General features: G+C 39.9%; 1 protein-coding gene across 6 annotated transcripts in view; it reads left to right on the forward strand.

Moving 5' to 3' along the window:
• The window catches only part of PPARGC1A (PPARG coactivator 1 alpha), a 626,509-nt gene that overhangs the window by 495,902 nt on the left and 104,949 nt on the right, over positions 1-25,658 (forward strand). Inside the window, exon 1 of one of the 6 annotated variants that reach the window (XM_081048192.1) lies at positions 23,072-23,284. The exons of 4 other annotated variants lie outside the window; for them this stretch is intronic. In XM_081048192.1, coding sequence (XP_080904318.1) covers positions 23,267-23,284 — 18 coding nt within the window. In that variant the 5' untranslated portion in view covers positions 23,072-23,266. Of the gene's footprint in view, positions 1-23,071; positions 23,285-25,658 lie in introns of those variants that run through there. One more of the 6 variants, XM_081048189.1, reaches the window with a different exon arrangement.

The following is a 25,658-nucleotide window of genomic DNA, read 5'->3' on the forward strand; positions in this document are numbered from 1 at the left end:
TTGAAGTCCTAGCTAGAGAAATAGTCCTTTAGCACGCACCTAAATGTCAGCAGTGAGAAGGCGCCACTCCCCACAATATGACTGGCGTCTTGGATGGTGCAAAGCAAACATAGGAAATGCTATTATTTATTATTTATAGGATGCCCTGAGTGTACACTGAGTGGCACAGTGGTAGGCAGCTGCGCGAGGGCTGCCACGCCAAAAATCAAATTCACAGTCACTCTTGTGGTGGAGGGGGATATTGTCCTGCTCAAAGCCCTGTGAAGCAGTGTAAGTGATCTTTATGTTGAGTGAAAAGGGATTTTCAACCTCATTTGAGGATTTAAAAGTAAATAGAACAGAGTGTTTGGATCAAAATTCAGGTGACATCATCTAAAAGATGTCCCAGGTGCTGAAATATAAATATATTAAGTGGGGTTCCCTGCGGTGTCAAGCAACGGGGTCTGCAAACCTTTAGGAGATATTGGACCACAGCCATGTTTTGGAGATTTACTTGGCGAGTTCAGGCCCTGTTAACATTCAGCTGTAAAATGTAATAATAATAGTACCTTCCTCATAGAGTTGTTAAAAAGATTTAAAGAGAAGAGGCTGAGAAAGGCTTAGCCTGGGGCACAATGAGTGCTCGATGGAAGGTGGCAGGTGTTACTCCAGTTATTATTCTTGTTATTGTTGTTGTTTGTATGCTGAGCAGCAGAAGGCACTAATCTTTGAACACAGACTTCAACTGTTGGCATCTCCAGGGGGATTTTAGTGGTGGGGCCACTACAGCCTTTCCCACTGAGGGTGAAGGCATTTCTATCCACCCTTCCCACCCTTCACCTCCACCCCTGCCATGAGTGCCAGACTTGTTCCTCTCAGGAAAGTGTTTGCTGTTGTCTTTGTCACTGGCATTCAACAGTGTTCACACCATACCACGCTAAAGGGACCAGGACCACTTCCTGGTCCAGAAAAATTGACAGAGTGAGTGGGAGAACTCCCAGAAGCAGCATCAGCCTCTGTTTTATTGCCCAAGCAATTCAGCTCTGGCCCCAAACTCACATAGGCTGCTTGACCATACAAAAGGCCTGTGGCTAACTGGGCCTCCATCCTTAGATGGTGATTTAAGGAACATCTGTTATGATGTGAGCACATCTTTGGGGGTTTCATTCCTCCACCGCGAACAACTAGTCAAAGTTTTCCTTCTACCCCGTTTGGCACCCTTAGTTTCTCTTTGTCAATAGCCAGGTGGTCAAGAGCCACCTTTTATAGATTGGAGCTCTATGTTTCTCCCCAGCTGACCTGACATTTAACCCAGTTTTGGTGAGGTACTCTTTCATTTATTTAACAACATTTATTGAATGCCTATTTTGTGCAGGACCTCAAGCTACAGCAGAAAAGGAGCCTAAAAGCCAAGAATAATTTTGCTGCCTCGGTTCTTTACCAGAAATTGTGGATATTCCCTCTAAAGAAATTCTTCTCAATAGCAGCTGCATAAAGGCAATGAACCCTAGGACAGTAAAATACCAAACCCTGAGAATAGGCCGGATACTTTTTCCTGATGCCTTTATTCTGATATTCAAGTGGTATTAGTTTGCATTATCAGTCATCAAAATATTGAAATGCTACTGGGTAAGTAGCTGCTGCTGGAACCTCAGAATGCCCACCTGCCAACCCCCCAACCCCGTCACCATGGCTCTGTTCTTAGACCCCCTTGGCTGCCTCCTAATCCAAGAACCAAAAGATTGATTGTTATATCAGGGGCCTCTAGGACACATTCTGATTGACAGGTGCCCATTTCCATATTGGTTGTTATGCTTATGGATATTTTCCGTCATAGTGCAATTCTGCGCCATGGTGTAGAAGTTGAGTTGAATTTTGATTGAGGGCAGAGTAGTTAGTACAGAACTGAAGAGCCTGGGTTGTATCCTGATCCTATTCCTTCTGATTAGTGTGGCTTTGGATGAGTTATTCTCAAGGCTTTGGAGAAAATGCTTTTCCCCTTTGTGTAGATGGAGAAAATAGAAATACTTAGACCCCAGGCTGCCAAGGGCAACTGCAAGCATAGATTAACTCAGACTTCTACAGCAACAAGAATAGTGTTGCAACATGGTAAGTGTTCAGCAAGGATTATTACTAAGTACTATTATTCTTAGAAAATTTTGTAAAATTCATGCTCAAATTTGATCAATTTCAAGAAAAGGTGAAACGGCTTCTTACCCTCCTCCCTAACTGCAAAGCCAAACAAAACTAAGAAAGAAACTATGCAACTTCTCTTGGTGGCTGTGAAGAATTAAACGAATATGAAGTTGTTATTTTACTGGCATGATAAAATGATTGTACCTTTGACGTAGCTATATGTAGGATGTATGTATATATGTGTTTTATGAGAGATCATGTGTTTATAATTGCTTGTTATTATATGTGGTGGCCATAGAGATGAACAGTAGAGAGCCTCTGCCGTGAATGAGCTCATTATCTATTGGGGGAAATGTGTAGAAACCAACAGTTACAATGTGCTAGGTGCAGAGGTACAATGTGCTATATACCAGGCCCTGAGAAGAAGAACCTAACTTAGCCTCAAGGGGTCAGCAAGACCTCCTGGAAGAGCTGACATTTCGGTTGAGTCTTAAAGGATGACGAGATGTTAGACAAGGAAAGAAGGCCCAGAAGAGATTTCAGGTAGAGTTTGAGCAAAGACATGAGAGGCTGGGGTGATAAGTCTTTCTGGAGGCGTAGGCAGCGACCAGCTCAGAGAAGGCTGCCCTGCTATGTGGAAGAGCCCCCTCTGGTCAGTGTGGAGACATTGAAATGATGTACACTGGTGGACTGTAGCCAGAGTTGTGTTCTAGAAAAATCGCTCAGTAAGGTTGGTGAGGGCCCAGACTAAATGAGGGCATTTAGAGTGGAATGGAAAGGAAGGAACAGATATAAGTATCATGAGGAATTAAAGGGGATGACTCCATGTTTTTGGCTTGGGAGGATCTTGTAGCTGCTTTGCAACTGATGCGAAAAACACAGAAAAGCCAGCTGGGGCTGGGGGAGGATGTTAAGGTCCATTTTGGATACTCTGAATTTCCTTGGACCTGCTGGAGTTTGGTAGTTGGCCACCAGGTGACCTAGAGAGGGTGCAGTCTGGGCTGGAGACACAGGTTTGGGAACCATTATTGTTCTGATGGCAGTTACAAGCTTGAGAGGCAATGCCATCATCCATGGAAGAGTGAGAAGAACAAGCAGAATGGGCTGGGAACAGAATTCCAGGGAACAGCAACACTAAAGAGATGGAACACGGAGAAACAGCGTTTAGATAGGCAGGAAAATTGGAGCATACTGTATGATGGAAATCAAATTCAAGAGAGTCCAATAAAGATACAGTCATGCAGATTGAATACTCTTCTCTTACCACACTTCTTTGGTAATACTTTAGGTTCAAACTTTTATAGGAACTGCCTAGATTGGAGGGTTTTTGTTTTTTGTTTGTTTGTTGGTATTTTTCTTAAGTATCATGTTTCATGACAGGTAACTATTAAGCCCTAAACTGATTTTTCTTTTTCTTCTTCTTCTTCTTTTTCTTTTTGCCTATAGACTAAAACCAAAGCATAAAGTGGGGCATAAAAATGACCCTCCTATATCCTCTCAGGCCTCACCTCTTTCAGTGAAAACTAGACTCATAAAACCTTTTATCTGAGTCCTGGACTAAGTTTAGGTCAATTCTTCTTTTTAACTGAATCCATTCCATTTTCTCTCATCATCCTCAGAATATGTTCCCTTCATTGCTTTTCACATCCTTTTATGAAATGTTTGTCCTAAATCTCTTTTATTTTGAGTGGCACTTGTAAACTAGACTCTAGCACAGAGCAGATGTAGTCATTTAATAGTTTGCTTTGATGGCTCCTTTAAGAGGCTTTATAATCTTTATATTTTACCATTAGGTTGGGGATTTTATGCTCTTTTAACAGGTATATTACCTTCATCAGATGTTTTCATTTTAAGCTGTTGACTTATAAACACATGGCCTTCGGGGATTGGTGTGCAGAAAATTTATTCACTTACAGATTTATTCTCCTATTCATTTTTGTATTTAGCACAGGTATATGCAGAGCACCTTAGATTGATTGATAATGACAATTCATTGGTAAAAATAACTCTTTTGGTGACCAAAATAATTGTTTCCTGCAGTTGACAATGGGTTGGTGAAAGATCACTCGTATTCAGAGGAATCTTAGAAAAGTTAATTAAAAACAAAATGCTTTCAAGCCCATAGTTAGTTCTCCAGTTTGCATTTTTGGAAAAAATTGTGCTTACACATCTCCTCTGAGGACACTTGAAGATTTGTCTTTTAAAGTATTTAATTGTTCAAGTAGTTCATGCTTTTCAAAATGTAATGTATTTTCGCTTGAAACTGATGTGTTGTGATATTATAACCATGAACCCGTCATGTTTCTATAACAGAGAGAAACAGGAAAAAAGTCCTCCTTCTGTTTGGTGTTTGAAGGAAGATGGAGCAGGAGAGTCTTACATGCAAACAGTGTGTATAACCAAAGGGCTATGACAGGTGGCCATGTCCCTTGCACCACTGATTATGTGGATGAGGGGATTCAATGAGTTAACTACTTCGGGAAGTTGGTCCTGCCTGGGCGTGGTGCTGCACTGACCTTTGTGTATGCAAAAGGTAAACTGTCCCAGAGTCTTGTTTTCCTGTCTGGGAAAACAAATGGAATAAAAGGCTCTTCCTTTACTTTTTGCTTTAGAAACTTGGACATCTAACTGATGTCCAAAACAGCACCGACAATCCCTGAAAATGGTGGACTGGGCAATCTCAAAGGAGGGCAATCTCAAAGGAGGACATTGTCTACACAGAGAAGGAGGCTAAAAAATTGAAGATGGCCTTTTGATGTCCAATCTGTTTTGCAGTATTAGAAAATGAAGTTGGTGGTGAAACCAATCTCCTGTGATTACCTTCATCGTAAAAATCACTGTAAGTGATTCAACATAGTTTGGTATTTTTCTTACCTGTGCCCAAGAGAGGCCAGGATGGAGCCAGTACAGAAACTGAGTTACCCTTGCTCCCAGGCACAGAAATGCTACGTCTCTCTATAGTAAAGAATGAGGGCGTAGGCCAGCCCTGGAAGGAGATTTCATGACTTTTCCTTGCACTCTGATTTGTGGTCCTCTCAACGAACCTTGCTTGGCTTCAACAAGAGCAGAAAGAGTGAAAATATGAAGGTATTAAAGGTAGGATCAGAGGTAAGGAAAAGGACGTGGACAGATTATTTCCAAAGTGAACTTTTCTGGAAATCTTTTATCTCAGGAGAAAAGTGGAGGGTGCCTATGATGCCTCTTTGTCTTTCCCAACTCAGGAGGTCAAGTTAAATTTTTACTTCAGTATAATTGGAGCATTTTTTGAATCTATTTCAAAATATATGCAGGTCAAGCTAATATTCCCTTCCTTTCTTTTTATTCTGACAGCACTTTGATGCACTTCTTTTCTAGGAGCCATTTCCATTCTCCTTTTTTCTTTCTTTTCTTGCCTCAGAAGTATTTGTTGACATGCATTTTCCCTAAGGGACTATGATTTCTTAAGAGGGGCATCTGTGTCTTATTCACTTGTTTGTTGCCTTCATTAGCACCCAGAAATCTTTCTCATATTAGGTACTCATTTACTGAATGAATGAATAAGTGAATGAATAAATGAATGATTGAGAGCAAGTGAAGGAACAGAATGGGTTGTTTTCAAGTGGTTGAGTCAAATATATAGCCACGTTTCTCAGTTGTCTCAGCCAATCTCTATACGACTAAAGATCTCACCTTACTCCCATACTTCAGTCTGCCCGTCTATCTATCTAGGGTCTTCACCAGATATGTGGCAGATATTTCTCTAATACTCAAAACTATGGTGAGACTCAGTTGTTAGGGGCAAGGAGCCTCAATATCCTTTTGCCAAAAAACCCCACTGTACTGGAGGCTCTAGAAAAAAAAATAACCTGGGGTTTTACAGTACCAGAGGAGTTAATGGCAGCCAACAAAACGAAAACCAATGCTCCTGGGGATAAGTCAAGAATTAGAAAACGCTATAGTTAGTTGATAAAATGTCTGCTTTAGCTTCGGCCAACTTCCTTGAACCTTGCCCCATTGCTGTAGCCCCCAGTTGAAGTGGCAAAGAGCTGTCAGTGATAAATCACCCTGCCATGAATCAGCACAAACTTCAGTAAATTACATGTGGAAATCAGAGTGGGTATAAAAATGGTGTAGCACGGGTGAGCCAGCGGGCCCCCAGTGGCGTTGAATATTTATTCTTCCTTAGCCACAGGATGCCTTCTGTTCATTCATAGATGGAAAATGAGTTGGACGCTTTTCATTGAAGCATTCCATTGTATCTGTCAGGAGTAAACCAAACAAACACACACAGAGAGCTAAAACGCTAGCAAAGCCCTCACCTCGGACCCAGGGAGTTAGGGCCTGCCCAGGGACATTTGAAGTCAACTCTTGCTTTTGCTCTTGGTTTGTTATTAACATTAAGAAATCAAAGGAAAGTGAACTAATAAAGCTAATCCTCTTAACACACGACAGAGTAAAAAAAAAAAAAAAGTGAACCTTGTTATTGTGTGAACACAGCTAGTCCCTGCTGCTACTGGGCCAAGAAAGGAGGAAACTCCCTCAAGAGCTATAGAAATTCAGACCACATATGGATGTGTACCTGCATATCTTGGCAAGAACGTGAAGTTGTCTTAGAGATGCTCCTTTCTTGATGGGATGGGATGTTGAAGGCTCCCTGTCTTCTGTTGGATTCAAAAGCTAAGCAATATACTTCGCCCCAGCTGGAATCAATTTCTCTTCAAGTGCCAAACACCCAGTCCATTAGGGGCCAGTTTCTAAGCTGCCTAACATTTCTCCTTTGCACTGAAGGATCTTTGGTGTTTGTATATCGATTTCCCTATCAGACGGCAAATTCCATAAGGTCAAAATCCAGCTCTGATTCTCCAGGTTTCCTTTCTTGTTCTGCCCACGTTCTAGTAAGGGAGAAACATTTCACCAACACTGTGGATGTTCAATTAGTATCTGCAGAATGAATATTATTCCCTGTTGATGGATAATGAGGAAGGCTGAAATATATAGGAAGTGTTTTCTAACATTTCTGACACCACATTATAATTTGGGGACTGGCAGAGGCATACTATTTAGGTGAATGCCATCTTTTCCTTGAAACCACAGAATTATTATTATTTTTCTTTCAGATTGAGTTTTCTTTTGAAAGCTGAGACCAAATAGCTTTTCTTCCCAACTAACCCATGAAACCTACACGGGTCAAATTTCCCTTGCGTTCAGTAAGGCTCCATGTGTCTTTTACAATATATTCCAGAAGAGCCATGCACAACATGTATCTATCTTATTAACCCCTCCCCTGCCACTGCTTGTGCTTGATGGGATCTGAGGATTTTCAGACAGTTCTATTGTTGCCAGTGAAATGTCAAACAAAATTGTGTTCTGCGTTCCCAGGGGAGCTTTCCACAAGGAGCTGTCTAGCCCCCTGGAGCCTGCCATGTACTATAGTGTATTGGTTAACATAAGGGCAACCAAATCAAATCCTACGCCTGTCCTGGATAGGAACTGAGAGCTGGAGACTCGAGGAGAAACATAGTTTTAAATTACAAAATGTTTCACTCCTAAGCCTTCTCTTTGTGAAGACTTTCTCAGGAGCTGAAGAATCCCTTCTCATTCAATTAAATTCCTTACACTCTCCACCCCCACCAACACATACACACACTTGGTTATCTGAGGACAAGAGTTGGGTTGTTTACCATTTTCCCAGAGTACAAAGTCTTGAAGAGTTTAATTGTGAATGTAATCTGAAGAATCAAAGTCAGCCCCATTCCTCAGAAGAATGTGACAAGTGGGAGGAAGGAATTGTTCCTTTGCCCAATGCTCAAAGTGGAGTATCCCACTCCTTTTCCTGTGAGAAGGGTGGTAGGAGGGAGGTGGGTGGGTGGCGTGGGGGGGACTGAGTTATCCTTTTTACAGAAGAACCCCTGCTCCTCTGGGCTATGACCTCCTGGCTTCTTGCTGTTTACTTGCTGGGCAAATCCAGGCAGGGTCTGGGTCGTGTGGCTGGTATATCCTCAGCAGAGACGGAGTTGTGGCTGGGACAGCCTCTCTGTTTGGTGCTGGAACTGTTTGGAAGACCAGGAGGAACCTGAATCTGGCCACGCTCTGGTCATTTCAGGCAAGGAAGGCAGGAAGGAGGATTCTAGAAGCTGAGTGATGACATGGTAGGATATAGGAGAGTACGTAAAAGAATTCCAGGAAAACCTGAGTCTATTTTCTCTTGTCGGAGGTTGGGGGAAGGTTGGGATTGGGGAGATGGGAAGAGGAAAATTAGGGTAGGAAGAGGAAATGATGAGAATACAGTTGACCTTTGTACAACACAGGTTTTAACCGTGCAGATCCAGGTCCACTTATACACAGATCTTTTTTTCAATAAATACCTGTACTGTTTCCAATCAGTGGTTGGGAATCAGCAGATGCAGAGGACCAACTGTATGTACCCACCCCATTTTATATCAGACTTGGACATCTGTGGATTTTGGTATCTGCAGGGAGTCCTGGAACAAATCCCCCACAGATACTGAGGGACAAGTAAATTTTGGGGGAGTCAAAAGTTATATGCAGATTTTCCACTGCATGGCGGTTTGGCCTCCCTAACCCCCACGTTGTTCAAGGGTCAACTGCAATTTCAGGGTTCTTCCTAGATAAGTTTAGGGTTTCGGGGAAAATGAAGCTTTGGTTTGTCCGAGTGCTATTTCAAGTGAAAGAATTATGATATTTATGTCCGAATCAAATTGCCCAGGGGCAGGCGGCACTGCTTGCCCACTCATGGGTTCCATTTCCCACAGTGCATCGCCAAGCTGGTGGCCAGACAAGTATTTTCTGTACTTTAGTAATTTAGTGGTCAAAGATGGCGACTTGAAGCCTTGACCACAGCATAAAAAACATACAGATATTAACCTTGGTTCCATCTTTGTCTTTTGAAAATTAGATAGATCAAGTCAGAGTAGCCGCAGGCTCCTTTCTAGGGATAAAGACCTGGTAGATTCCTGAATTAGTTCATCACCTGCCACAGCAGAATACAATCCCACCTGTAGAAATTTCTTTGCACTTGATCTTAACCCATACCGTTATATTTATGATGCTCCTTTGAACATTGTGTGTTTTATCTTTTAAAATCAATAGATGGTTTTTGATAGACTGTGATGGGATTCCTTTATGCATACCACTCTTCTGGCTGAGTTAAAAATTACAGTGTCTAAAATGATTTTATTGACATTTGACCCTGGGTGGACTGCAAGGGTCAAACAGAGCAAGTCAAACTTTTGGATCTCCACTCTTTATTTTTTATTTATTTATTTATTTTTTTAACAAACTCTTACCCACCACTGGTGGTTCTTGCTTTCCTATTCCCCTTGTCTGGTTGGATATGTTGGCTTCAGTTACATCCATTTACTGTAATATTGACTCGATTCTTCCAGTTTGTCCCAAGTTTCAGGTACTTTTTCTTTGTCCTCCATTTACTCTTTCTGTGTCTGCTAAGCTACTTTATCAGCACATAAACTAAGGGAACATTCTGTCAATAACAATATTTTATCTAGGACTCCTGACCAATTAGTGTAAGGGCCATCTCTCAAATCCTACTTTCTATGTAGTAAGACAGTGGACTTTTTTAAAAGGCTGAAACAAGAGGAGAGAATCACCATTTATTTATTGGAACCTGGACTAGCGAATGAGTGAAAACTAAGTCGCCTCTCAAGAAGATCTACAATTCACTTCTTTTTCAAAGGAAAAACACCCTCTTGTTTTATTAGATGGAAAGAGATTATTTCAGGCGGCAAAAGTTCTCCTTGAAGCACAATATCCTCTAAGACGTGAAGAATCCTTGAATGCTAGCTTGATTTGGGACCTTAGAGATTCTCTATCGTCACGTCTCTATTTTAGAGACGGGAAAACTGAGGCCTATAACAGTTACATGAATTTGTACAAAGTCATGTATACGGCAAGTGGAGAACTAGTATATGAAGCCCGGTGTTCAGGGCTCTGAGACTGACCTTTTCCCCATGCAATCATACAAAAAAGCATTTATTGAGTACATTTGGTCTAGCTAGTAGTGTGCTTAGTGCCGTAGAGGCTAAAAGGAATGAAGATAAAAGTTTGCTGCCCTCAAGGAGCTTTATGATTTTATTTTTTAAAAATAAGACATATCCAAAAGGAAGGAACTGGAGAAAATTAAAACCTAACGTATAATCAAGTGCTAGATGGTGAAGTGTGGATGGGGGCACTCAATATTAACCATGTTGGGTCATGGTTATAAAATAGGTCCTCAGATAACTCATGAATGGCAAATACTTGACATACGGGCCACATAACCCATTCTTTTTTCATGGCAGACATCACTCATTGATTGCAGAATCTTCTCTAGAGTTCAGACCTGGTTGACTATTTTTAAACAGTATATTCCTGGTAACGATTATGAAATAGTTGAAACAGGTAGGAGACAATGAATTCTATTTGCTAATCTCCATGTTGGGATAAAAAGATCTTTCTGGCTAGAGTGATTGTAATATTAGGAGATAAAAACATATAAGCCCTATCTTTGATACTCATGAATAAAATTTGTCATGATGATCGATCCATTATTAAGAGATCTGAAATGTTCATGTATAATCTATTGGAATTTAAATTATTATTTTTGTCATGTTGGATCTCCCCCAATCTAGTAGTGTTTGCTATAGTGTGTGTTACATATTGGCCATGCAACAAACATCTGTTCAATGAATGAAGCTCATTGAGACATTAATTGTAGGCTTGAAAAGGTGAAAGGCCAGAGTTTTATAAGCTGAACTTAACCAACTCATGCTGGGACCTGAGCCAGGAAGTGATACTCCCACAGTATATCTCAATCTACCAGCCACCTTCTTTGCAGAATTGGTATCAGCAGGGCCCTCTGTTTCCTGCCCTGCTCATTTGCTCTAAGTCACAACATTAATTAACAAAGAAACTTTAGTGCAAAAAAGTGTAGCAATTTTAAATGACTGGTTTTCATGCAATTGGATGCCCTATCCAGCTCCTTTCTACCAAAGATGCTATGGCAGGTTTTATTTTCTGAGAACACATTGGTACTTTTATTTTAATTTCAGTTATTAATCAATGAGACTGTAAAATATGTGAGATCAAGATCTTTAGTCATCATGTCAACTGTTCTCCCCAGGTGAACAATATTTATTAATTATTTACTACTCTTATGCGGTATTCTGTTAGGCAAAGGTGAGAGGATAGGTAGGGCAGGCTTTCAAACCTCCAGGAACTCAGAGTATAGGTTGGGCAATGCTGTACAGCTGTAAATTTTGCAACTTATAACATGTGTACTTTACATGGTAGCTGTTCAGTAAGTACTTGTAGATATCACCTTTTTCTTTATGTCCTCAGTATGGGATTAGCAAATACATTTCACCTCTCCTGCCTATTCCAGTTGTTTCACAGTGGCTTCTCGGAGTTCATTGTTAATAAAGATTCTGATGCCATGGGCACATTCTGAAAAGGGCAGCAGTCAGTGAGGGATGCCATTCTATGAGCAAAGTAGAATGAATAAGGTGGCACATGCCAAGAGAAAGTACACCGCCTTTGTACTGAGACAGACCCTTGAGAATATTCCCAAACACCTCCTCGAGTTCTGATTTTGCATTTTATGTGTTATTCCTGTTCAGATGTGGGAACCCTAAATGCCATGCTTTTTTGAATGAAGGTGTGAATACAATTAGATTGAAGCATCATTTCCAGGGCATTAAAGATATAGTGAAAGAAGACCTTTCAGGAGTTTCATGGTGATGTCTAGATATTTATTTCTAAAATAATGATGATGATAGCTAGCATTTGTATATTACTTTGTAGTTTACAGAGCACTTCCACAAATTGGAAACAACCTAACTGTCTGTGAATGGAGTATTGGCTGAATAAATCAAGGCACTTTCCCACAATTGAATAGTAGGCAGCTATTACATAGAATAACGTAGATCTTTATTTGCTGATATGAGGTAACACCCATGATAAGTTTTTAAAAAGCAGGTTTCAGAGCAGTATATTGTATGTGTCTAAATGTTTAAAAATTATATTTTCATAAACACATTATATCTGCATGTTGGCATGGCATAGAAATAAATCTGGAAATTTATACAAGAAAATGCTAATAGTGGTTGTCACTGTTTACTGAGATATAAAGGGTTTTTACTCTTATTTTCATCTTTTTATATTTTCTGAAAGACTTATGATGAGCATATGCTACTTTCATAAGAAGAATATATTAAAAACTTTAGCACATTAACATATATTAAGAACGTTTGGTCCTTATGATGACACCAAGAGTAGTTATTATCCATGTTTTACAAATGAGGGTCACAAGTTCAAATTAATTGCCGCTACCTAGCTTTATCATGTGCCAAGCAACGTTCTGATTGATTTACGTATACAAACTCATTGAATTCTCATCTTGATTCTTTGAAGAGCCTATCATAATCTACATTTACGGACGAGGCACAGAGAAGCTAAGTAAATTATCAAATGTCACACAGCCTACAAGATTTTAGAGCCAGGATTTAGAACCAGGCTGCTTGACTCCAGCGTCCACATGCTCTACAATTATGCGACATTGTCTGATAGAGGCAGAGGGAAGCAGGTCACCCTTGTAATTGAACTTGGATGTTTTGGCTCCAAATTATGTTCCCTTGTCACTGCACATTTGCATGTGCCTTTTATGTTATACTTGTCATGGCCATTTTCTCCTCACTCCACTCCAACATAGCCTCAAAACCTGGTGTAGTTTATTTAGGGGGTTTCATGATAAATTTCTCCTGGAATTCAGTATTGAGGATAAAATTGCTCTGGACTACATAAGTGTGTGTGTGTGTGTGTGTGTGTGTGTGTGTGTGTGTGTGTCAGGGGTGCCAAAAAACATACACACATGACTTTTACTCATCTTTTGTTATCAATATATAGTGAGTATTACAATTTTAATATTTTTCTTCTTTCTTAAAGTACGTATATATTTTTTGGTACCCTTTGTATATGTACTACCAAGTGTGCCAGGCACTATTCTAGGTACTTGAGATAAAATAATAAACAAAAACCAAAAACTCTCATTCTCATGAACCTTCTGTTCTAGAGGAAGGGAACAGAAAATAAGCAAAAGGTACAGAATTTAGAAAATTGATTAGTGCTCCAAAGAACAATACAGAAGGAACAGGGGCACGAATGGCTGGGCACCAGGAAGGGTGTGGGGTTCCAACTGAACTAGAGAAGTCACGGAAGTCCTGTTTCCTTTTGTGTAATAATGACTATTTATTGAACTCAACGCATTTTGCGTTTTGTCCAAACAGCCAGGAAACACAGAGCTATATTCAGAACTCGGTTACAACAAAGTATTACATTCCAGGTACATACTAGCATTTACTGCCTTGCTGCTTTTAACCTGATTTAATATGGTTTTCCTTTGTATTGTCTTGTTTCATGTGTCTAACTTTGTATGTCATCCAGAATACCATTTTTGGAAGTAGAGAGGATACACATTTGAAACATCAAAAAAATGAGTGGAGTTAATGAAAAGTACAAAAGAAACCAAACAGCTCATTTTCCTTGGGCCCAGAGGAATCTCTCGTCCTTTACACCCGTATTGACTGTTTTGTAATCTCATCTCTGATTTGATTGGGGACTCTTCCTTTTCCTTTATTGCTTTCTCCCCAATGCATACCACTCCCCCCTCCTAATTTCCACTTTCAAGAAGGTCTAGATTTGTGTTTGTTGGATACAATTGGCCTTTTTCTTTTAAGATACAAAAATCTTTACTCTTGTATTGCTGTAACCTTACTGAGTGATGGTGGAACTTCCTACAATCATGGTGATACTTAGCGGGAATTGTGAGTATTGATGGATGGATGTTGTAGTTTTCTCTAGTAATTAAAACTACAGTTATTTATAAGGCTTCATTTAGAAATTGTTGCAATATATAGTTGCTGTTAATGGATGACAAATTCATGCTATTTATCAATAATGCAAGATATTTATATCAGCATGTTCTGTTGCTGTGCTCACACTTTAAGCACTGAGCCCATTAGAAACAATGCATTATTCTAACATTACTGGCTGGGAGGTAATTAAAGACACTAGTGCTGACTGACATCCCAGGTAGCTGTGCGAGATTCAGGCCATGTTGGCCTGCAGTTAACATGGTGTCTAGCCCTTAGTCACACACAGCAAAAGAGGAAGTTTTGGTTTTAAATATAATTTTGAAGATCTCTTTCTCATGCATGTTAACAGTATTTCTCTCTGGTTGCTTTCTTTGTATAAGGATGGGACAAAACACTCTCAACACATTTCTATAGTTTGTATTCAAAATCAGAGTCTCAGTTTTTCACAGAGTTTAGGAGATGACATATTTACGCTTACGACAAGGTCTTTGCCAGATTGTGGGAATCATAGAGCCTGACATTGCGGTTGTCTGTAGGTATCTCTGTCTCTTCCATTAGATTTAAGGGCAGAGATTATGTGTTCATCAAATTGGTGTCTAGCAGGGTAGTGTGCCTTTTAGACAGTAGGTGACCAACAACTCTTTGAAGAGTAAGTATGTGAATTTATGCCTGTGTGATCATCTTATAGGAAAGGGTATGGAAAATATATACTAGGTTCCCTGTGGTATGATGAGCATGAGTCGCTAAATGTAAAGGATGTAGAACAATGTTTGAAACATAACAGACACTCAATAAAATTTAGTCATTACGAGTATTGTTTGTTATATTGAGTATTCCCAGGACACCGCGTAGTGCTTGGCACAGAGTTCAGCTTTTTCTGATTTGTTTAAGAAACGAATGCATGAGTGAATGAATGAATCTCTTCCAGAACAGGTTAGCTGTCCATTCTCTGAGCTTCCCATGCCTCCTGCATTGCTTTACTCCAGGATATTCTACTAATATAATTATTCTTGTTTACCCATCTGTTCACTTACTAGCCTATGGTGCTCCAAAGGGAACACTTCAGTCTTCTTTATGTTCCCAGTCCTAGAGCTAGCACAGCCTATGGAACGTGGCTGGCACTCAGTGCATGTTTTGTGAATGAATGGATGTAGAGATGGGTGAATGAATACGTACGTGCCGCATCCGTGATGCTCTGGTAGCTCAGAAGTGAAATAGTTTCACTTGAAACTAAGTAATAGGGGGAAAAAAGCCCTACCTTCCTTTAGGTAGCTATGGAATTCTGGCATTCATTCATGTTCAACACATTTACTGTATTAAGTTGTTCCATCACCATTTTAGATTATGTTTTTAAATCATCTCTAAGCCTTATTATATTTGCATTTTCTCTCTTCTGAGAGTCCTAAATTTGCTTTTGAAATCACATTAAAAGTTACAATTCGAGGCTTTTAGACATTTCACCCATTGATTTACTACTGAAGAACGGCTGTACTTATTACATGGGGGTGGGCGTGAGAGAGAAAGAGAGAGGATGAATTTAAGCGTTAAATTTCTTAAAATGCTGTGAGCACTGGTAGCACATAGTGAGCATTGAATATATTGAAAAATGTTCTGTTAGTTAGGATTCTCCAGGGAAGCAGAGGAACAAAAATATGTGTATTTATGTCTATCAGGCCAGCAGGCTAGAAACTCAGGCAGGACTTCTAAATTACGGTCTTGAGGCAGAATTCTTTCTTCTGAGGGCAACCTCAGTGTTTGGTCTTACGGCCTTCGACTGATGAGGCCCACCCATGTTATAGAGGGTCATGTGCTTTGCTTAACATCAACTGATTATAGACTTTAATTATACCTGCAAAAGACTTTCACAGCGACACTTATATTAGTGTTTGAAGAAACCACTGGCCACCATAGCCTAGCCAAGTTCAAACGTAAACAATCCGATGCATAATATTTCATGATTCTTAGAGAATCCTCATAAGACCCGAAGAAGGGAACTAAGGCATAGAGAGCCTTCACACCTTTCCTCAGCCATTTAGCTATGAGCCAAGGTCAGTGTCAGAGTCAAGGGCGTGAGTGCCTGCTCTGTACCCTCAGCCTGGCTGAGCAAACACAACCAAAACCCTGCTTTTGAAAACACCATCTCTTCCTCTATAAGTCTCTGTATTTCTTCTTTGTTTCTTTTTTTTTTTTTTTAACTTTTCTAAGAAATTTTCCTCCTTAAAATATTAGTTTCTCACAGTGGTATGTTTTCAAACTAATCCTAATGACCTCTTTATGGTTCAACCTTTTCATTTTGTGTTCATTCAGTTTGTAATGGGTTACATTTGGGGACATGCAGCTCCTGAACTGCTCTTTAAAAGCCACCGACATGCATTTCAGTATATATTTCTTGATGAAATTCACACTCATGAATCATTATGTCTTTAGTCCATGGTGGACACTGTCAATTTTTTGTCCAATTGGAAAATGATTAGCTAATCACAGTCAAACACGTGTTTTGTAGTTAAATTCACGGTCACTTATCTCAGTTTATCAACAGTTCACAGAAGATGTGGTCAGACTGGGGGCCCATTAGGAAGATCATCAGGTGCTATCAGATGTATTGTGTGTTGACATCAGCGCTCTAATTGTACCTCATGGCTGTCATTTCAAGATTTCAGATAATTACCACAGACCATGTGGACTCATGCTAGAATTATTTGACTTCATGTCTCTGTCCCCACAAGATTATAAACTCTTGAGAGATTAGACTGTATTTCATTTATATTTGCGAGAAAGATCAGTGGAAAATGTCATGCTCTTGTTAATCCAAAGATGACAAAGGCAATTATTTTTACAGAGTGTACCCCATGCTGTGCTAGGCACACAGAGAATGGTTTCAGAGTAGGGGAGATAGGAAAAAGGTTCTTTCTGATAATGCCTACCTCTTCTTCCTCATTCTCTTCCAGGCTGCCTGGGTTTTTCTGATCTTTGTGTTTTACTCACGATGTCCTGCTGATTCCTCTGTTGGTCCAGACTCATAGATTCCAGTCTCCCTATTAGCCTGTGGATTCTGTGAGACCAGGCGCCAGGTGTCTTATTCAACTGTATAGCTTTAGTACTGCACACAATTTTAATTAGTAAAGATTTAAAACTGTGGCAGGTGGTAGAGGGCAGTTGTTTAGTGGAGGGGTTAAGGGCATGTGCGGTAGAACCAGGTTGCCCACGTTCAAGTCCCATCCTTACTGCTTATTAGATGGGTGGCTTTGGTTAAGGAACCTCTGTGCCTGTTTCTCCATCTGAAAAAAAGTGGGGTGGTACTCATAATCTCCATATTATTAAGATAATATATATAAAGACCTTGGAATAGTAGTAGGTCCATGGTGGATATCATACATCAGGTTTTCTTTTTAAAAAAATAAAACCACATTTTAAACTGCTCTTGATTTTGTATGTCTTGTCTTCTAGTGACTTACTGGAATTTTGGGGGTTAAAGATAGACTTTCAATAAGTTCATATGAGCAACTGCATTCTACCACCTGGCTGAGAGCCAAGTCTGGGTTCTCACTACCTTTTATATTTCTTTGTATTTCCCTTAGCAGCTAACATTGGACCTTGTATGATTCATCATTTGTCACCAGGACTTTTTATTTTCTAGTGCCCTTAGTATTGAGGAGAACTAGCATTTAGCAAGTATCTCCCAGGTACCAAGCTAGGTATCTGATCCTTACATTCTTCTTAAAGACAGTGGTATCATCTCTATTTTATAGAGGCTCAGGGAGATTAAGTATCTTGATCTATTTCAAAGAGTTAGGAAGTATCAGGGACTGGTTCTGCCCCCAGTTCAGTTTTGTTTCAAAGGGAATGCTTTCACTTCCTCATTATCCTTCCTCTTTCTGCCTCTTATCCTTCTTGGATACCAGCAGGCACCCCAAAAGCTAGAGAAATCCACATGCTCTTTTGCAGCCAATTATGTTTCTTACAAGCCTTTATTCTGGATTCCTTTTATTGAAGGGCCTATGAATGGATGGGCCGGTCCTGGCAAACCACATCTCTGTTTTCATTTGTATGTTGGCACCTACACAGAATTACCCAATACTACACTAAACTAGTACTGAGTAGGGCACCCAGCAAAGCAGGGCACCCATGCAGAGGCACCAAAATTTTACCTTTGAAAGACTATTATATTTGATCATTCAATGATCAGTAATCATTGAAGCAGCTATTATGACAAAGATGAGAACTCAGTTGGGCTTCTCTATGTACGTGTAATTTAGTAGTAAATCTAGTTTTTATTCTGAATTACCGATGTTGCAGTGGCCTCTAGAAGTCTTCACAGAACCTGGCTGGCATACTCTTTCTAGGCTGTTTATATGTTTAATTAGGTCTCCTTTCAAGCCCCTAACTGATCCCCACCTCTTCTTTCTGAACACACCTGCTATTGTTGTGTTCACATGTGGGTGTGTAGATTGATTGTGAGTCTGCCCTTCCACTCACTTTTAGACTGTTAGCACGTTCAGGGCAGAAAGCCATAAAAGCTTACACAAGGAAGGACCCGGCATGCTACTGGGCCATCTTTTGGAGTGTAGTAGATTCTTACTGATTTACTGACTCTTAACAGGGTCTGTTTCCCCTTTTATGTTGTACACTTTTGTAGATGGATACTCAGATCCCCACACATGTGGCTAGATGTAGAGACATTTGTGGTGTATGTCTTTTCCCTTTGTCATGGCATCGTGGAGCTCAAGTCGTTCTTTGACCTAGTCGAGCCTCTTGGCAAGGATTTTCAGTTTTAACTTTAATTTTTAGAATCGATTTTATCTACCTTTACAAGGTCGGAAGACTGAATGGTTAGTATTTAGTAGGCAGAGCTCCTGTATGAGGAGAAAGAAGTCCATTCCACATACTTTGACAAATCTACAGTTACTGTCTGAGACTATAAATAACTACTGCAGACATGAATTAAGAGATAGATTCTTTGTGGATAATTTTCCCAGCAGTATGCTGTCTTCTTTGCTGTTCCCTGTTCCCCTTTCAAGAGGGGACAGCTCATAGATTCCAGTCTCTGGAATCAACTACTGATTCCAGCTACTGATAATATTTAGAAAAACAATATATAGATTCTGAGAATACATTTCTTGTCTCCGATATCACTAGTTTGTTTTACTTATTTTAAACTTTGGGCAATGCTAGAGTAGCTTTGTGATGCTGATATTTAAAGAAAGCTTTGGTGCTTATGAATAATCTGTCAGGTTTTCCGTTGTTATTCTGAATGGGATATTACTCCACCTATTTGAGAGGTTTCAAATTTCTGATTTTTATATGTAGCCCATGAGAATTTTGCCTTTAAATACCTGAAGTGATGATTGACATTGGAAAATGGGGACAATGACTGTCACTAGTTCTTTTAAAGAAAGGTACATTTGGTGGCAATTTGCACTATATCTTGCCTCATACTTTTGCTCAAACTGGCAATGACTAAGCACTGGCAGTGAATCCAAATATTTTTTTTTTCCATTTTAACATTTTCAAGATTTTTTCCCCCCACATGAATCTTTGATCTTTAAAAATGCCAGTGAGGCTCACTTTATGCCCCAAGCAGAGATGTCCTTCCTCCCGTCTATACATGTGAACAGGGCACCCACAGAGGGGGACCCATGAGCCCTGGTCCCCATACACGTTTGTGTATTCCACAATCTCAGTGTCCACTCCAAGGGGTAGCAGGCACAGAAATCTTTATTGCATGTGTTTTATTTTGAAATAGTCCAGGAAAAGAAGGAGAGGAAAGGCTGAGAGGACAAAGAAATAGTCAGAGCTGAGAAAGTTGAATGATGAAAGAAACGGACATTTGCGTAGCACCCACTGCAGACCAGGCACTCTGCAGTCCCCTTATCTACCTCCCTGCAGCTCATGCTGTTGAATTCCCATGATAAGCCTGTGGGGGTAGGTATTGTCCCTGTTTTCTAGATGGACAAGTGAAGGCGTGGAAAAATGTAATGGTAGTATTGAGATATTGGGGTATTGAGGTAGAGTGTACTGAAATGGCTTCACATTCCTGTTCAGGTCCCTGATACGCTTCCTGAGTGCCTGGCCTTCACAGCCAATGTATGTCTACATTCATCTGAGTGTTGATTCTGCTTCGAAGTTATTTATTCCAAACAGTAGAATTTGCATATCTAGAAAGGGATCATGAATGTGGACTTGGCTTAATCCTCTTTGAGAAAGTGAGTTTCTTTTCTTTTTCTTTATTTCATTCTTTCTTTTTTTTTTTCTTTATCACCACCTTCAGACCAGACCTCAAAATATTATATGATCAAAAGCATGCAGCTTTCATTCCTATGGAGTTATAATCAGTGTGGTTTAGATTTTTTTTTTAGGTGTGGTGGTAATGGCGGCCAGGGGGATTTCAGAATTAACAATGCCTACCTCCCCAAATAGCCAGCGGCCATCCCTGTTTCCCTTTGTTCTTCTAGGCTCCTGAAGGTGTGAGGGTTTCAGAGGAGGCGGCCTATTCTGGCTTTGTACTCTGAGGTATTTTCTTAAGAACCTGCCCCATTGAATGAGGAAGGCCCTCCTGTTTGCCAGGCTACACAGGTATTTTGGACCTTAGTTATAATTCTTTCAAAACTAGAGCCAGTGTTCTCCAAGCCTAGTTAATGTTTTTCGGAAATACATTCAATGGAATTTGTTTTCTTTATATTTCCTAAATCAGAGGAGATTAAAACAAGATATAATTTAGCCCCCCTTTCTGAAAACTTGAACCACAATGCGTTTTGAATGGATCTAACTCATGTGATCTTTTCAAGTTTGACCACTTCCAAGCGAAGGCTATAGAATATATATTGGAAGTTGATTCTGTTATTGGTGTTAAGAGTCAAGGCTAAAATCTATTTGCTGAGTTTTGTTCTAGAGTAATATAAACATTTTTTATGGACTTTATGGTAGGGACTTGTACGGAAACACATTTGTGGCATGGTAAATATCCGGTAATATGGTTTGCCATGTGGTCTTAAGATGTGTTCTAATCTGGCTTTCGTTTGCAATTACTATCTTCAAAAAGAATCTTTCTATTTTTTAGGGGGAAGGTGGCGTTGTAATAAGGGCTCTGTCTCCTCCGGGGGTGCGGTGTGTTCAGTGATCTGAATCAGACATCCCAAGTTCACTTTCGAGGTTGATCTGCAGAGAAAGGTGCATTCTTTTCCATGATATGCCTGCTCACATTCGTAGACACTTGTCGTGCGGCTTCTTTTGACCAGAGCAGGGTACTATGGGCAGCTGTGTTCCTGTTTGAGTCCTGCCTTTTCTTAATTTCCCTGGCAGTTTTAGCTACGTGTGTGGTGTTTTTATTTTCCTTCTGAACATGAAGCAGTGTTTCCCTTCTGATTTGTGGGGAGATTCCTAAATGTCTAAGTTATGTGACTGTTGGACATAAAAGTGCTATTTTTAAAATTCTTTTTCACAGCCTGCTCATCAAGAGAAAAATGTCTGCAGTCAGGCAACAATGACTTCAGGTCCAAGGTCTCCCACATACCAGCATTTTGTCTCTAGAAAAGTTACTTAACCTCTCTAAGCTTCAGTGAGTTTATCTAGAATCAACATAATAACAGGACTGGGTCTTACAGTTCGTGTAAGAATGGAGTGAGATAATCCAGGTAATTCCTCAGCACAGTGCTTGGCACACAGTACCTACCCACCCAACATTGGCTATCATTTCTTCAGTGCTATTATTTTCATTCTACCTCAAGGAAATGTGAACTTTAGAGAAGTGGAGAGGACCCTGTTCTTTGGAAGTTGAAGGAGAATAGGGGGAAACAGGAATACCGTGCTTCATTTCTTATTCTTCAGACTTGTTTATTACAGTGGTGGGCTACCATGGAAACATTCAGGATTAAGATGGCATTATTGAGTTAAGCATTCAAGGAACATCTCAGGAAGGAAAAGCTGTAACGTGAATGCATGCCATAGGTGGCTTTCAAAGGAAAGGGCTCTTTGGGGGTGCACAAGGGATTGCGGTTACTAACTTCCTCATCTCACGGAGTTTCCTGAATTCTCTGAGAGAATTAGGATCAAGAGCTGTCACGGTGATCATTACCCTTCGTTTGCCCCTTTGCAGACCATTCCATGAAGTTCCATGAAGTTGTCAAGTAGTTATAGCCAGAATTTCAAAATGCGAAGTCGCTCTTTATGTACCAGGGAGTGTGGCTTTCCAAAATAGATTCTGAAGTCAAAAAGAACTCAGAGTGTTTTCTGAGAAGGGTTGACCTCCTTTCATGCCACTTACTGTGAATTAAAGCTGCAAGGGAGAACTCGTTTGGGCACGTGGTTCGGCATGTAGAGCTGTCGCTGCCAGGGAACAAGATTTGTGTTTCTAAGGAGATACAACAAAAAGGAGAATGCTTTAAGAGCCAGCGGCTGTCAGAGTGTAAAAGTATCTATGTTCAGAAAGAGAAACAGAAGTGGAATTAAGGAATTTTATACACACGTTACCGGGTGCCCTTCTGCTAGTAATTCTTAAGTGCAAAAGCAAATACGTAGTTGTGGCCACAGAGGGCTTAGGACATCTCAGCTGATTTTCATTCTCAGACTTGAGCTGGATTGGGTTGGTACTGACCTGCCCTGTACATGTGATTTTAAGGCAGTCTGACTCTTGTCTGTCATTTTGTTGGGTTATATTAGTAACAGGGGACAAAGGGTGACATATTCCAGCAGAGGTTTGGGCAGCCACTTGACAACCTGTTCTGAATAAAAGAGAGGAGGAATACCCGAGTTTTACTAACTGGGGCAGCAAACAAGAGCCTTCTACCAGGATCTTTAATGCAGTTTCAGCCAGTTTGCAAATGTTTAGTCAGTTATTAGCCAAGAAGGATGCCCTGAGTGGGTTCATTGGATAAAGTATCATCATAGGACAGAAATCACAGGGAGAGTGCACCAACGAAAAAATTACAGTACAGCTATATTTACTTACTGCCTCTGCAATACGGTTTTATTTTCCACAGTTGGAAAGGGAACCACCTGTCTCAACTGCTGATGTCAGAAAGCTCCCTCGAGACACAGGGCTGCTGGAAAGCACATGATACTGTATATATTTGCTCTTACGTCCATATCTAGCTAAGATTGGGTTTCAAATGTGAGCCCTATTGTGGAGTTCATTGAGCAGTGACTTCCAGGTGCTCTCCCACGTCACCATGCCCTTGTGAATTAAAAAGTAGCGTGTGTAAGCCACTGTCGTGAGTGTTCCCTCAACTTGTATGCAAGTATTTACACTGCATTAAAATGAATGACCTGTATCTTGGGGGTTTTCATCTATGGATCCCGTTTTGCAAGTGAGTATTAAGAGGCATTATCTCTGCCCCTTGGAGCCAGTGCTGCTGGTGTTCTGTTTTTTGTTTTATTTCTAATGATCAGAATTTAAAAAAAACACATATCAGATTTGAAGTTTTTTTTTATAAAAATAGTATGTGCCTATCTTTCTTCTTCTTTTGCTTTTTTTTTTTTTTTTTTCCTGGTAGCATGTCAGTGTGGAGAAATTGTTATAGAGTGGATGGAATGCTTAATGCCTAATTTGGAAAGCCTGGATATTGTGACCATGCATTTCAAGGGACCTGTTGTGTTGTTGTTGTTGATGTTATTATTATTGTCGTCATTATGAATCTTAAGATTTTCAGAGTTGCATGACCCACTGCTCCATTTCTCGGTGCTTACGGGAGAATTAGGCCTTTGAAACATAGTTCCTTAAGGAAATGGGAGGGCTACTGCATTGGACAACTCCAGGGGACACCATTTTTGTCGTAGTCAAGGATTCATGCCTGAGCTAGACCACTGACTATATGTCCAATCCCAGGAAATATGATGCTATCAACATTGCTCAAACGTTACATAAAAATAGATGGGCGAAAAGGTGAAAGGGATTAAGAAGTACAAACTGCCAGTGATAAAATAAGTCACGGGGATGTAATGCACAGCAGAGGGAATATAGTCAATAATATCACAATAGCTATGTAAGGTGACAGATGGTTTCTAGATTGATCGTGGTGATCACTTAGTAAGGTATAGAAATGTCTAATCACTATGTTGTACACCTGAAATGATTATACTATTGCATGTCAAGTATCATTTAAAAATAAAGAAAACCACTAGAAAACAAAACGAAACAAAAAAAAATAGAAATTGATACCAACAATTGCAGAAAGCTTGCTATTAGTGAAGTTGTTCATTATTTTAATAGTATTATAACATGCATCTGAATCTGAATATCTTTACCAACTTGCAAATTATATAGTTGTTAGGCAAAATAGGTGGAAAATGGAGTCTCTGAGAGTGTAAATTATATTCTTGGGGCACATCAAATCAATGTCCTATTAATTTGCAGTCTTCCCATGATGCACACCTTCAATTAACTGAATATTTAAGGTGATGTTTGGTATCTTTTCTCAAATCCTAAAAATAGAGTACATAGCATGGGGTAAGACCCCCTGGTTCATCTAATCTTTCCCCCAGTGTAGGATTTTCCTCTGAACCATTAACAGTGTTATAAAATATGATTGATATTAATTATTTTTTGTGAAGTACTGCATTCCTTAACATGAACTGAACTAGAAGTAAATATATTACCATGAATTAAGATTTTTACTAGTCGCGAAAAAGAATTGGATGAAGGCACCTATGTGAAATCCTAAGTACAGGCATCAAATTGAATTAATGCCAGCACTGCCTTGAGATTAATTTGAGTACTGAATAAGAAACAGTATACCATAACATAACTGTGTTTACTGAATCATTTTTGGCATCAGAAACTAAAGCTACATTACAGATGCAACAACAGGCTTTTCTCCCTTGGAAGAGAGAGGCGGGTGCATTTTGTAATTAAAGTGAATGTTACCCTCTGAAAAATGCCTCTGGTCTCCAGGAAGAAAACAAGTCTTCTTAAGAACATTTCATCCCTGTATCTATCTCGGACTTTGCCTGCTCTGTGTTGCTCTGGCCTCCTTCTGCATCCCATTAGGGTTTTGTACTGTGATCAGCTCTATTTTCTATACCTTCTTAATCTGGAGTACTGGGTAGACCTCAGTTTATAAATTTGCATCTCATTATTCTGTATATGTATGGAAAACATGAGGAAGGTGTTGGAAAGATAGATTGGCTCAGGGATGTTCTAGAAGGGATTCCTGGTTATCTAGGGAGGATGGATGATACAGCATTTAATATAGTGTTGCACGAGCTGAATATTGTAAAGTCCCAAGGATCACTTTTCATGGACTGGGATGTGAATGGTGCCCCCTAGGGGTGTGCATTGCTCAGGCCCTGCTCTAATACCTCTTTTCATTCTGACAGTCCCTGATTCTACAATTCATTAATTTTATTTGCCTGTATGAAATGACTTACTGGAGGGTAAGTGCAAAACTTGAAGCTAGCACTGTCAAATTGGAAGATTATACACATCGCACATGTAATTTAAATTTCCTAGTGGCCACATTTAGAAAAAATAGATTTAATGTATTTTATTTTCCCCAATATATCCAAAATATTATATCCACATATAATCAATATAAATTCTTAATGAGATATTTTAATTCGATTTTTCATGCTAGAGCTTTGAAATGCTATTATATTTTACATTAACAGCACATCTCACTTTTGATTCGACACATTTCAAGGGCTCCGTAGCCCTATGTGGGCTGTGGCTGCTGTATGGGACAG

This window comes from Rhinolophus hipposideros (genome assembly GCF_964194185.1).
Source record: "Rhinolophus hipposideros genome assembly, chromosome: 1".
Taxonomy (NCBI): Eukaryota; Metazoa; Chordata; class Mammalia; order Chiroptera; family Rhinolophidae; genus Rhinolophus; species Rhinolophus hipposideros.